General features: G+C 38.6%; 1 protein-coding gene across 2 annotated transcripts in view; it reads right to left on the bottom strand.

The window, feature by feature from the left end:
* LOC127453886 (prostaglandin reductase 3-like) overlaps window positions 1–10,033 on the bottom strand; it is a 37,403-nt gene extending 27,370 nt beyond the window's left edge. For both annotated transcript variants that reach the window (XM_051720638.1, XM_051720637.1), the window contains exon 1: window positions 9,556–10,033. In XM_051720638.1, coding sequence (XP_051576598.1) covers window positions 9,556–9,809 — 254 coding nt within the window. In that variant the 5' untranslated portion in view covers window positions 9,810–10,033. The remainder of the gene's footprint in view (window positions 1–9,555) is intronic.
* Between the last annotated feature and the right edge of the window lie 3,269 nt (window positions 10,034–13,302).

The following is a 13,302-nucleotide window of genomic DNA, read 5'->3' as shown; positions in this document are numbered from 1 at the left end:
ATGTCAGACCCCCTCGCTTCTCTCTGACATTTTCTTCGCTGCATGTGTGTGTGGGGCAAGTTGACGTGTCCGACATGCAGTTGAGGAGGAAAGGAGATGCGCACGTGCAGGAGAGATTCTCCGTCCGGTTGCATTTTTTTTTTGTCAATACTGCAGATAAGAAAATGTACATTGTATGATAACTGTCAATTTTCATACCGTGGGATACCACTGCAACCCTAATCATAACATTATTGTTCTAACAAACTCTAGTCCTCACATGCCCACAAAATGATGCTTCATCACACTTGCAGTAAAAACATTCAGTCAGTGAACCGAATGAATGAATAGAATACAACAGGTGTATTGTTTTACTCAAAGACTAAAAGCTGTTTATTTGTACACAGCATAGAGCTACAGATGTTATGAACAGATGTGGCTTACTTGTCGTGTTTCTCTCATGAAACATAAAAAGAATATGAGAAACTGTTACACACCATTACTAAAATCAAATTCTCCTGTTTTAAACAAGTCCAAAAACACCGTTATACGATGAGTAGATTCTGAGGTACTGTAATCTTCATGGTGCATGTTTGACATCTGAACCAGTAAATGGAGGCTGGGCAGCTGCTCTCAGGTCCTAGTGCCTGCCAGATCCAACTGTCAGTGCGACTTGCGTGTATATTTCTCTCTATCAACGATACAATTTATAGTCAGGTGCGACTTTATTTCCGGAAAATACAGTAAATAAATACAAAACGTATTTGCTGTGCCGTTGCAAGAATTAATTTGCAAGAACAAATCTACAAATTGGAAAAGACACAAATTTGTTGGTTTTTCATTCTCCAATTAGTGCTCTTGGCATCTGTGACCTCACTATACAGCATACCTATGTTACTTGCATTTTTTGCATAGCCGAATTTCAAACATTACGAATTCACGCTACTAAGACAGACAGAAAACATGGCCAAATTCTTGAAAAGGAAAACTATCGACGATGGTTATGTGAGATAGTGGTGTGCCATGGGATTTTTTCATCATAAAAAGTGCCGTGGCAGGAAAAAGTTTGGAAAACACTGACTTAAACCACAGAGAGTTCATCTACAAAAAAGCATCCAGAAGAAAACACACAGCAGTATGTAAATTCTGCAATGCAATGCTTACTGAGATATGGCTGGGACCACGTCAAAATTTTATCGGCACTCAGAAAGGAAGCATAAAGTAAGGTAAGCTAAGTGTAAGTGATTCTAGCAAAGGTAGCTAGCTAACGTTAGCAATCTGCCTCTTGCTGCATTCCATTCAACTCGGAAAGTCGGATTTTCCAACTTCCTATTGGGAAAAGTGCAACGGAACGCCACCTGAAGTCGTAATTACAACTTGGAAAGTCATGCTGAAATTATAAACTCCAATTTCACCGAGATGCAGGTGCATGACGTCACACAATCTTGTAAGCACACAGGAAGATGTAAAAAATAAGTAATAAACATTCACTTTTATTAAATAATATCTATAAATTTGTCAAAGTTCCTACATTACATGATATTAAAGTTTGTTTAACAAACGTTAGCAGAGTAGCAGGTGTTCAAATCATGGTAAATTATACTCTCTTTTGATAATTGTACACCTGTAGCATGAATTGTTTATGAATTGGGTTGCTAGGAGACATCTCTAGTGACCGTCAAACACCTGCTAAGCTAACGGGAGCATTGCGGTTTTGTTTCCTTTAACGTCATCTTCCGAGCATCTGGCATCGGAATGCCTTTAGTCGGAGATCGGAGATATCAAGTGGAATATCCCACATCCGATTTGAATGGAACGGAACATCTGTACCAAAACTCATCTTCACCCAACCCGATCTCATAAAAATTCATACATAAGTTACGAGTTGGTTATTTCATATGGTCTTGCACAATATTATTCGCATAAACTCGTATGACTTCATCACGTGCAAATTCCCGGATGTCCAATGCGAAGTAAGCGCGAGTTCTGCGCACGAGGCGTTAAGGACATACTTATTAATATTATTCCCTTACCCAAACCCCTTATCTAAACTTAACCAATCAGTAGAGTGTGTAAACATGATAGGAAGCTGTTGTGTGTGACAGAAGTAATTGTCGCGTATTAATGGAAACGATGTCCAGTGACGTCATTGGCTGTAGTGACAGTCGTAGGAATTCAAACGAGTGCAGTCAAACGATATCATACCAAGTAGCCAAATTTAGAAAAGTCATACAAATCCTGACGATTTCGCCGTGAGAGTCTGTTGCTTCACCCCTCACCCAAAGAGATTTAGAGAGTATTAGCTATACATATTAGCTACCAATGTATTTATTGTTTTTTAGGACGTTAGTTTCAGTTGCTTGCCAGCTATTTGCCACCTAGCTAGGTGCGCAATCTACCTAATTTAGTTAACATATATAGAGGGATGTAGCTAATGCAGTGTTAACTTTGTGAGAGATTGAGGGGACAGGGCATTTAGTGACAAATTGTTGTTCCCAAGTTACATTTTTGCTTGTGATAAACAATGACGAGACAGGCCACATAAAGCTATGTAGGTAATGTATCTAAAGTTACATTACATCAACGTTAGCCAACGTCAGCTCCAACGTAAACGCTACATACCGCAGTACCGCTCCCTCACTTTGGTGAGAGAGCTAGAGATGTGACAGCAGAGAGTGGAGACAGAGTAATGCGCCTCCACTTACAGTGGCAAGCAAATGTTTGGGCACCCCTGGTCAAAATTTCTGTTGCTGTGAATAGTTAAGTGAGAAGAAGATGAACTGATCTCCAAAAGGCATAAAGTTAAAGATGAAACATTCTTATCAAAATGTTAAGCAATATTAGTGTATTATTTTTATTCTGTACAATTTTAGAGTGAAAAAAGGGAAAGGAGCACCATGCAAAAGTTTGGGCACCCCAAGAGATTTGAGCTCTCAGATAACTTTTACCAAGGTCTCAGACCATAATTAGATTGTTAGGACTATGGCTTGTTCACAATCATCGTTTGGAAAGGCCAGGTGATACAAATTTCAAAGCTTTATACATACTCTGACTCCTCAAATCTTGTCCCAACAATCAGCAGCCAAAGGCTCCTCTAAGCAGCTGCCTAGCACTCTGAAAATGAAAATAATTGATGCCCACAAAGCAGGAGAAGGCTATAAGAAGATAGCAAAGCGTTTTCAGGTAGCTGTCTCCTCAGTTCTTAATGTAATTAAGAAATGGCAGTTAACAGGAACGGTGCAGTTCAAGTTGAGGTCCGGAAGACCAAGAAAACTTTCAGAGAGAACTCCTCGTTGGATTGCTAGAAAGGTAAATCAAAACCCCTGTTTGACTGCAAAAGACCTTAAGGAAGATTTAGCAGACTCTGGAGTAGTGGTGCACTGTTCTACTATACAGAGACACCTGCACAAATATGACCTTCATGGAAGAGTCATGAGAAGAAAACCTTTCCTGCATCCTCACCACAAATTTCAGCATCAGAAGTTTGCAAATGAACATCTAAACAAACCTGATGCATTTTGGAAACAAGTCCTGCGGACTGATGAAGTTAAAATATAACTTATTGGCCGCAATGAGCAAAGGTATGTTTGGAGAAAAAAGGGTGCAGATTTTCATGAAAAGAACACCTATCCAACTGTTAAGCACGGGGGTGGATCGATCATGCTTTGGGCTTGTGTTGATTCCAGTGGCACAGGGAAACATTTCACTGGTAGAGGAAAGAATGGATTAAAATAAATACCAGCAAATTCTGGAAGCAAACATCACACCATCTGTAAAAAAGCTGAAGATGAAAAAAGGATTGCTTCTACAACAGGATAATGATCCTAAACACACCTCAAATTCCACAATGGACTACCTCAAGAGGTGCAAGCTGAAGGTTTTGCCATGGCCCCCACAGTCCCCTGACCTAAACATCATCGAATCTGTGGATAGACCTCAAAAGAGCAGTGCATGCAAGACGGCCCAAGAATCTCACAGAACTAGAAGCCTTTTGCAAGGAAGAATGGGCGAAAATCCCCCAAACAAAAACTGAAAAGACACTTAGCTGGCTACAAAAGGCATTTACAAGCTGTGATACTTGCCAGGGGGTGTTACTAAGTACTGACCATGCAGGGTGCCCAAACTTTTGCTTCGGGCCCGTTTCCTTTTTTGTTATTTTGAAACTGTAAAAGATGAATATACAAAAGTTAAATTGCTTAAAATATTAAAGAAATGTGTCATCTTTAACTTTAAGCCTTTTGGAAATCAGGACATCTTTTGCTCGCTTAGCTATTCACAGCAACAGAAATTTTGATCAGGGTGCCCAAACTTTTGCATGCCACTGTACAAGAAACATTTACATTTTAAATAGGCTGCTTTGCTTATGTTTGGCATTCTTTGTTCTATTTACTAGATTTAGCTATGTGGTTAGCAAATTGCACACATTTATTCAAGGCTTGTTGTTGGTTCAAAAACAACAAAAAATGTACAATATTGTTTAAGAAAAGACAGAGAAAAGTAAAGACTTAAGTATTGAATAATTGTTTGATATATTCTGTACTTAATGATGGTTTCTAGGGGAAAAGTCATCCAGAAAACCTGATGTGATGCTTGCACAAAAATTTTATTATTTTAGGTGGATGGTAAAACTTGGAAAATGAGTGTTGAATAAAGTTGATTTCAGCTCCTTAGTGTTTGTTTGAATTTGTTTGCTAATAGAAAACAAAGGAAAATTCACACACATAGAATTCACCTCTGCAATGCCTTTTTAATTATTTTATCAAGACATTTCTCATGGTACACTGACACACAAACACACACACACACACACACACACACACACATATATATATATATACATATATATATATATATACACACACACACACACACACACACACACACAGCAATAAAAAGAGCCTCAAAAAAGAGGTGAATGAAGAGTAATCTTCATATGTTTTCTGGGGGGTTTTATGGGAATGTGGGTCTTTCAGATCAATTTGAGAAATGCATATGGTGCAGTGTGGGACTCGCACTTGTCTGGTCTTGGTCTTGACTCGGGCTCTCTCGTTTGGAAGGCTGCATGCTAATTAGGACGCGTCCTTTTGAAGGCTGCAGTATACCGAGCGTCCTCCTTTAAACTATGAAAGCCAAGAGAATTCACGTGTTTTGTATCGCCGTATTAAGCTTTGAAACGCCATTTTCTAAACACCGTAAAGCGCTAAATAAACTGCGTTACTCGTTACATAAACGCCGTACGCTGTCACGTGTTAAGTTTTAGCGCCTCACGTAACTTAATTAGCGTATTCATTTGCTCATGTAAATAACTCCTCCTCTATCGCGTTTGAGGTATCTACGGCAAGTCAGAGGATTCAAATCATTAACGGCAACGATTTATTTTGTTTCACAGTGCAAATGCACATTAAATGACTGCATCCTACTTTTGTTGACACATAATCCACGACCTGATGTCCTTCTGTCATCACTTAATAGGTAAGGATTTTGTCTCCGCTGTCAAACTGTTTATTCAGCTACTCACACAGAATTTGACTCATGGTTTGAGTTCAGGTTTAACAGCTAGGTGACTAACTAAACTGGCTATTGGTTTTCACAAACTTTGCAAGCTAACTAAAATAGCAAATTCAATCAAAACATGAAAAAACATTCTTAGTGATTCCAAACTCCTGAAAAGTTGTGTGTGTGTTGCAAGAATTGGTGTACTCATTCTCATAACTATTTTTACATTTTCAGAATTGAAACCATGCATAGGAGTCTGGAGTGGGCAAGGGGGAGACTTCTAAATGCTCAGGCTGCAGATTAAATAATCCATGGGAAAACAGAGTTTATTCAGATGGTTCAGAATTTAGACAGGAGAACACATGAAGGAAAACGACATCACACTGAAATGAAACTCATTCAAAGATTAAAATAAAAATGCTTTTCTTGTTTAGGTTGTTCTGAATAGCAATTATTGAAACAATCATAATATAATTCAAAAATCATCCATTTTCATGGATTAAAATAAAATGAATTAATTTTCATTTTACTACATGCACACATTTTAGGTTAACAATTTTTTGATCAGTGAAAAAGTATTTATACAACAGGTAGTTCCGGTCCTCTAATCTGATTCACACACTTGAATATTTGGTTTTTGCATCACTTAAAATTGAAATAAAACAAAAGTTTACATTTCTCTTGTAAAATCATTTAAAAAGGGCAATCTTAAAATTTGCATTTTGCTTATTACTGCCCTGATGTCGTATTGACAGATATTTACCTGTATATTACACAAAACAAAATAACTGCATTTACACAAATTATCCTGTTCAAAGGTTTATATCCCTTTGATTCTTAATTTTGTGTGTTGCTTCCTCGATGATCAGTGACTGTTTGTGTCTTTTAAGATAGTTGTGTACGAGTCCCTGATTTGTCCTGAGCATTGAATCTGCCCACAAAAATCCATAAGGTATTGCATATTCTTTGGTTTCCCAGCACCTTCTGCAAACTGTAGCTCTTCTCAAAATTTACTTGTCCACTAAAGACAATTAAGGCACTGACACATAACTATTTCAAAAGGTGCAAACATTCACTGATTCTCAATAAGGCAACACACTACATTAAAAAAAAAACGACATGGTGCAGATTAATCACGGGTGACCCGATTTCAAATCCTGGCTCATGAGGTCCTTTCCTGATCCCATGCCCACTCTTCTCCCCTGTCAATTCCTGTCTCCTCTATACTTTCCCTGTCTAATATGTATTTGTGGGATTTATGTACATATCTATTATGCAGCTTATAAAGGGCATTACTACAGTACATTAAAATGTTATCTCATATCTCTGTGTTCTCCTGTCTAAATTCTGAATAAACTCTGTTTTCCCATGGATTATTTAATCTGCATCATGAGCATTTATAAATCTCCCCCTTGCCCACTCCAGACTCCTATGCATGGTTTCAATTCTGAAAATGTAAAAATAGTTATGAGAATGAGTACATCAATGCTTTTCCAATACTTGCAACACACACACATACTCAACTTTTCAGGAGTTTGGAATCACTAAGAATGTTTTGATTGAATTTGCTATTTTAGTTAGCTTGCAAAGTTTGTGAAAACCAATAGCCAGTTTAGTTAGTCACCTAGCTGTTAAAGCTGAACTCAAACCATGAGTCAAATTCTGTGCAAGTAGATGAATAAACAGTTTTGGACAGCGGAGACAAAATCCTTACCTATTAAGTGATGACAGAAGGACATCAGGTCGTGGATTATGTGTCAACAAAAGTTGGGTGCAGTCATTTAATGTGCATTTGCACTGTGAAACAAAATAAATCGTTGCCGTTAATGATTTGAATCCTCTGACTTGCCGTAGATACCTCAAACGCGATAGAGGAGGAGTTATTTACATGAGCAAATGAATGCGCTAATTACGTAACGCGTGACGGTGTACGGCGTTTATATATCGCCTTACGGCGTTTAGAAAACGGCGTTTCAAAGTTTAATACGGCGATACAAAACACATGAATTCTGACCCTCTTGGCTTTCCATATTAAACAAGCCTTGTTTAAACGAGACGGCCTTCTTAGGACAAACAGAACGTAACATGGTTGCTATGACAGCATGCCACTCTTTAAAAAGCGCGAGCGCTTTGAGAAGGGAACAAAGTCCCTCTGGAAGGGAATATATGAGGTATATTTTAGGACAGTTATAATGATGTAAAGAGAAAAGAAAATAGATTTCACAGTTGTACTTTTAGTCTAATACTTTAATTATATATTAATATAATTATGCATACACTCTGCACCCATCTACTGAGGTACTTCAACTTGGGAATTAACATTCATTGCGTTTGAACATCATATTTATGGGCAAATTGGCGTCATTTATTTATTTTTTATTTTTTTTGACATTTCCGTTGAAGCAAAGAATTGTGGGTTGCGAGTGCCCACTAAGGATAAACCTCATGCATCCTCCGAATTCCCATGAAAGAAGGTTGCATTCGAAGGCTGCATTGGAAGTGTCCTACTTGCTTTAAGGAAATGAGACAGCCTCGATGACGTATGCGGCCGACAAATTTGACCTCTGGAGGACACAACCTTCCAAACGAGACACAGCCTCGGTCTTGGTCTTCACTTGTTCTCAACCCCTCAAAGTCTTGGTCTTGGTCTCAACCCCTCAAAGTCTTGGTCTCGATACACTCTGGTCTTGGTCTTGACTTGGTCTCGGTTTAGGTGGTCTTGACTACAACACTGTCCTAGTGCAGTGTTTCTCAACTGGTGGGTCGCAGGTCTATTCGGACTGGGTCGCGGACAGCAGGGAAAGAACAATGCCCATGGTTCTCCCATTGAAGATATTTCGGCAGCCGCCCAAGTGATAGCCTATTTAGGACTACCTAGGCAGATTTAATGATAATCTTGCAATCAGCTAAAGGCTTCTCATCTGCACTTTCGCACAAGTGTAACAGAACCAGCTCGCGATCATGATCTACTCTTCTCTCTGGCGCGTGTGTGCAACAACCGGGCTTCCCTCGATATTGCGGAGCACAGACCTCAAAACTGATGTGACCAATTTCAATTCTAGTGAGACTTTTCTAGTTTAAAGCGTTACGGAGGAAGTCAAGTAGAACCTCTCAAACAGTAGGCAGCCCTGACATGCTGAACAGCACTGAGGAGGAAAAAAGCAACACTGAGCTATGCGCTAATTATTATTTTTTTCATTATACATCATCAACTTTACAAAATTGTTTCACGACTTTTCATGAGTTTTATGAAATGAGACAGCCTCTATGACGTATGCGGCCGACAAATGCGACCTCTGGAGAACGTAATTTATATTTTAACAGAATGTTATAGTTTCATATGAAATAATCTAAAATTAGAATCTATTAGACCTCATTTTATATCAACAGTGGCATTTGTAGTTAAAGTTTCAAGATGTGTTTCAGCTAGTATTTATTTTTTCAGAACTACTATAATTTGTTATTATTATTATTATTTAAGACTAGCTACACTGACCTAACCATGGTAATGAGGAGCCTTTCCTCCTGTGTAATATTTATGTTCTGTTTGAATAATGTTTGAAATTAGGAAACAAACGGGAGAATAATGGGCTCATATAAGTAAATATGCTCTTCAATTTTTAAAACGGGGGAGAGAAAACTTCCTATCGCTTTTGTTGTTGACGTCAACAACAAAAACTAATGTCACTTGATGCATGTCCTTGTACTTGAAAAACATGAACAAAACTATGCAACATAAAATGGAATGCGACCCAGGATACATTAAATACAGGTTTCGTTTTTACTATGGTGGGTCGCCACTTGATTTCCAATGTAAAATCTGGGTCCTGAAGCAAAACCAGTTGAGAACCACTGTCCTAGTGTATGGAAACTACATGCGCATGTGTGTATACGGTGGGTCCTATGTGTGATCGCAAGAGAGGCGCAAGTAACGGTGACGGTGCGAGTTGGAGCTGTCTGCAGCAGTAGCAGGACGAGTGATAGCCGAGTGAGAGCTGCCTGCTGCGGTAGCACTTCTCCCTGCCACGGAAAGATTTTACCCCCTCTATCAGAAAGGCTGACGCTGGGTGCAGCACTCACCGGTTTCTGATGAGCAGATCCCCGTCGGCGGGTGTGGGCACAAGGGCGTTCTGAATACACACCGCTTCTCTGAAGTTCGGACTCAGTTTCGTCACCACCATCTTCCTCATAGAGGCCGGTATCGATGAAGCTCGATAATCCATGAAGTGTGTTGAGTACGACAGATCGACGATGGTGCGCAGCGACAACACATGCACACGACGCCCCGCGAGCAGCGCTCTTCTGCAGCTCGTTAAAAACTCGAAGCAGGACATTAGATCGAGTAATAAAGGTTGACGGTGATCAGCTCCAGTCGGCGTTACAATAGTCTTTAATATGTTAAATCCTGGGCGACTCTCGATTAAATCTTACAGGAAAACTTGCTTTTTATTTAATTCTACTTGTATTTAATTAGACCGGAGAGAAACCACTCTGAAATCTTCAGTTTGACTGCTGTCTGCGGCACGCACACGCAGAAGAACCTTTAGTCCCTCCCTTCAGTCAAAGTCATTTCCTACGGATCCCGTGGCCGCCTAGTGCCTAGATTTATGAAAAAAAGAAGTTAAACTATTTTCAATTGTGCGACTGCATTATTTATTTTTTTTTTTTTTTACTACTTAAGCCCTAATTCATTATTTGTATTCTAACAATAATTATTATTATGACTCATCATACAAATAGAAACAGAGTAACAAGGAAGATAATATTCAAAATAAATTCAATTTAAACATAACTAAATTGTAGCTACATTATAAGAGTGCCAACATATTTATACTATGTATAAATATTTATATTTAATAACTAAAGAACTATAGAAACCATATCAAGCATTCAGAAAATGCATAGATAAATATATAGGCTCAGTAAAAGTCATATGAAACAGAGGCATATGGGGTCATACATACAGCACCAAAATCATATAAAAACACAGAAATGTGACAACTTTGACATACACCTTTAGTCTTGGTCACATTGTTTGTTAAAGGAGGTGGACACAGTTGTCATATAAATCCCAAAATATCTCTTTGAAAATAAGAAAAAAAGTTTAGCACTTGACATGTATGTAAGGAATAATTGACTCCAGCCCATTGAATTGTTTAAAAATAATGCACACCCGAGCGCGTCGTGACCGTTACTCCTCGGGTGTGCATTATTTTTAAACAATTTAACGGGCCGGAGTCAATTATTCCGCTTATACCACGGTTACCGCACCTTAATACATCATTCAAGGTTTTATCTCAAGACATTTTCTGGTTTTCGTTCTTAAAACACTTTTATGAGAGGAACTACTTTCTGTCGCCACAGATTCAGTGTCCTGCTTTAATCGGTCTTTGTCAGTCACGTGTGTTTACTATGGGTGATGTCACAGAGGCACCATTTTGAAGGAATCGGCTCTGTAGAGAAGTGAAGAGATTGCATGCACCTACCAGAGAAGACAGTTGGATCTGTTCTCATTGTTCCACCTAAGCCGAAGCAGCTGCCTAGCATGTTAGATATTTTCATTCTAGTAATAACTACTGTTATTTTTACTTGTTGATGCTGCTCATGTTACACAAACATGTATCAAATTATCTTATGGCCTTATGTGCCCACACAGCCTAAGGACAAGAATCTCACATTGTTTTCTTTTGTCCAAGTTGTACATTTGAAAAGTTGCACATTTCAAAAACGTTTGTTCTAAAACATTGGATCAAAGGGATGTGATGTTATTGTCTCTTAGTTCTTTGTCAGTATTTACTTACATGTACAAATACTTGAAAATGTTACTTACATTTACTTATAGTACTTGATTACATGTTCTGTTTTTGTCTACCACTGATTATTATTTTTACATGTATTATTACACATATTAATATTATAAATATTATATTAAAATATTATTATTGCAGTTATTATTATTACGACTATTGTAAGTAGTTGTCAACATGTGATTTCTATGCCTCTAGCATTAAACCTTACCTTGTGTGTACAACATTTGGTTTACATACTTCATTTGGCTGTCAAAGCGTTGATAACAAGGAGACAATCAAGAACACCACATTTTTGAAAAAATGCCATAGTACATACTTTATTGTTCACGTAAGACTGTGTGAAAAAGCAGTTTTAAAATGCATAACAGGAGATGTGGCAAGCAGGATAAAGCATCAGCACAAAATGTATTCTTAAACTGTAGGTGGACACAGTGGAAGTAGTAAAAACAAAGCTGCATAAATTGAAAAACATTTTTATACATCAGATAGATCAAAATACGTCAGCACATAATGCATTTCTACACTACAGTTGGACATTGGTTTGTCAGCGCACAACAGACAGTGACAATCTTATCCAAAAATGTGACATCCTCACCTTCACATGGAAGTATCATGTTGATGGGTATGGTTCCTGTTAAGATTTTATACTTCTGACAAACATTTCTGATGAACCTTTCAACTTGGATTCTTCGATGTGCTATTTTTCTAGTTTCCTCTACATCTTTTGCAGCTAGCTGACACCAGCCTTTTGTAAAGACTGGGAGTTTGACCTCAGCACACAACATGCCAACACTTTCCTGTATGTCTTGGCAACCAAATTATCTTGGCAACAAATTGTCACGAAAACCGCTGTTCTATGTTATATGTTTGTCACTTGTATGGCCACCCCACCCTTTTGATATGAAACAAATAGATCCCTTGGGTGTAATACCTATCAAATACTTCATAGTGTGATTGTGCTTGTAGCTGGAAAACATTTTGGGCACGCGCTTTCAGATTGGATGGTTTCTCTGTGAAAATCTCAAAACAATCAATAATCAATAATACTACTCTGTGTCCAAAGGACTCCACAAACTGGTGTGGTATAATTTTGTGCAAAGTGTCTCTGTCTGGCCATACAATCGAATGCCTCATGTTTGCATATAAAAATCACACTATTTCATTGAAAGTTCTGTACACTGTATTTGGGGAAACACGAAAGAGATGGGCCAGGTGTTGTGCAGGCAGATCCAATCGGAGGCGCATAAAGGTTAACAGAAGCATTTGAAATGGAGTGAGAATTTTCTTTTGGTCTGACAGGAGAGGCACCAAAAAATTTATTAAGGCCATAAAGTTTCCCAGGTTTGGCAGACCTGTATAGTACTTTACTTTATCATCATCTCCAAGAAAAACATCAGACATCCTGTACTCATCGAGTTCATGCCGTAGCTGTCTATTTTCTTCCAACAGGTGGTTTATTCTGCACATCTGCGCACACACAAGTAACATTCAGTCTGTGCCATTGCCACCTCCTGAGTGGTATCATGTGTCCCCTCCTCAGTGTGAAGCTGATCACTTTCTCCAGCCTCCTGTTCTCCCTCCTCGGTGTGAAGCTGACCATCTCCTCCAGCCTGGTGGGCCATCGTATCAGCTGGCTGTAGTGTGTGTTTCCTTAATTGTTCCCGCTTACTTCGTCTTGCAGAGCGTGCAGTGTCTGTGTGGCCCAGATGTAGGGATGGTGCCCAGTCTGTGTCAGTCTCCATCATCTCATATGCAGGTTGACCTGCAATTACTTTTCTTTTCTTTTTTTCTTTTTTTGTAGCTAGCTACATAACATAGGACCAGAGGTGTAAAAGTACTCAGAAATTATACTTAAGTTAAAGTATGGATACTGAGTGAAAATTGTAATCAACTAAAAGTCAAAGTATTTACACCCCTGCATAGGATGATGCATGACATTTTGTGTGTGTGTGCGAGTGTAAGTTTGTGCATGTGTATGCGTCTCCATGTATGTGCTTCCACTATAGCTATGTGAGGC

Source organism: Myxocyprinus asiaticus, chromosome 16, assembly GCF_019703515.2.
Source record: "Myxocyprinus asiaticus isolate MX2 ecotype Aquarium Trade chromosome 16, UBuf_Myxa_2, whole genome shotgun sequence".
Taxonomy (NCBI): domain Eukaryota; kingdom Metazoa; phylum Chordata; class Actinopteri; order Cypriniformes; family Catostomidae; genus Myxocyprinus; species Myxocyprinus asiaticus.
Note: the sequence above shows the minus strand (reverse complement) of the source record. Positions and strands in the feature narration are given on the sequence as shown.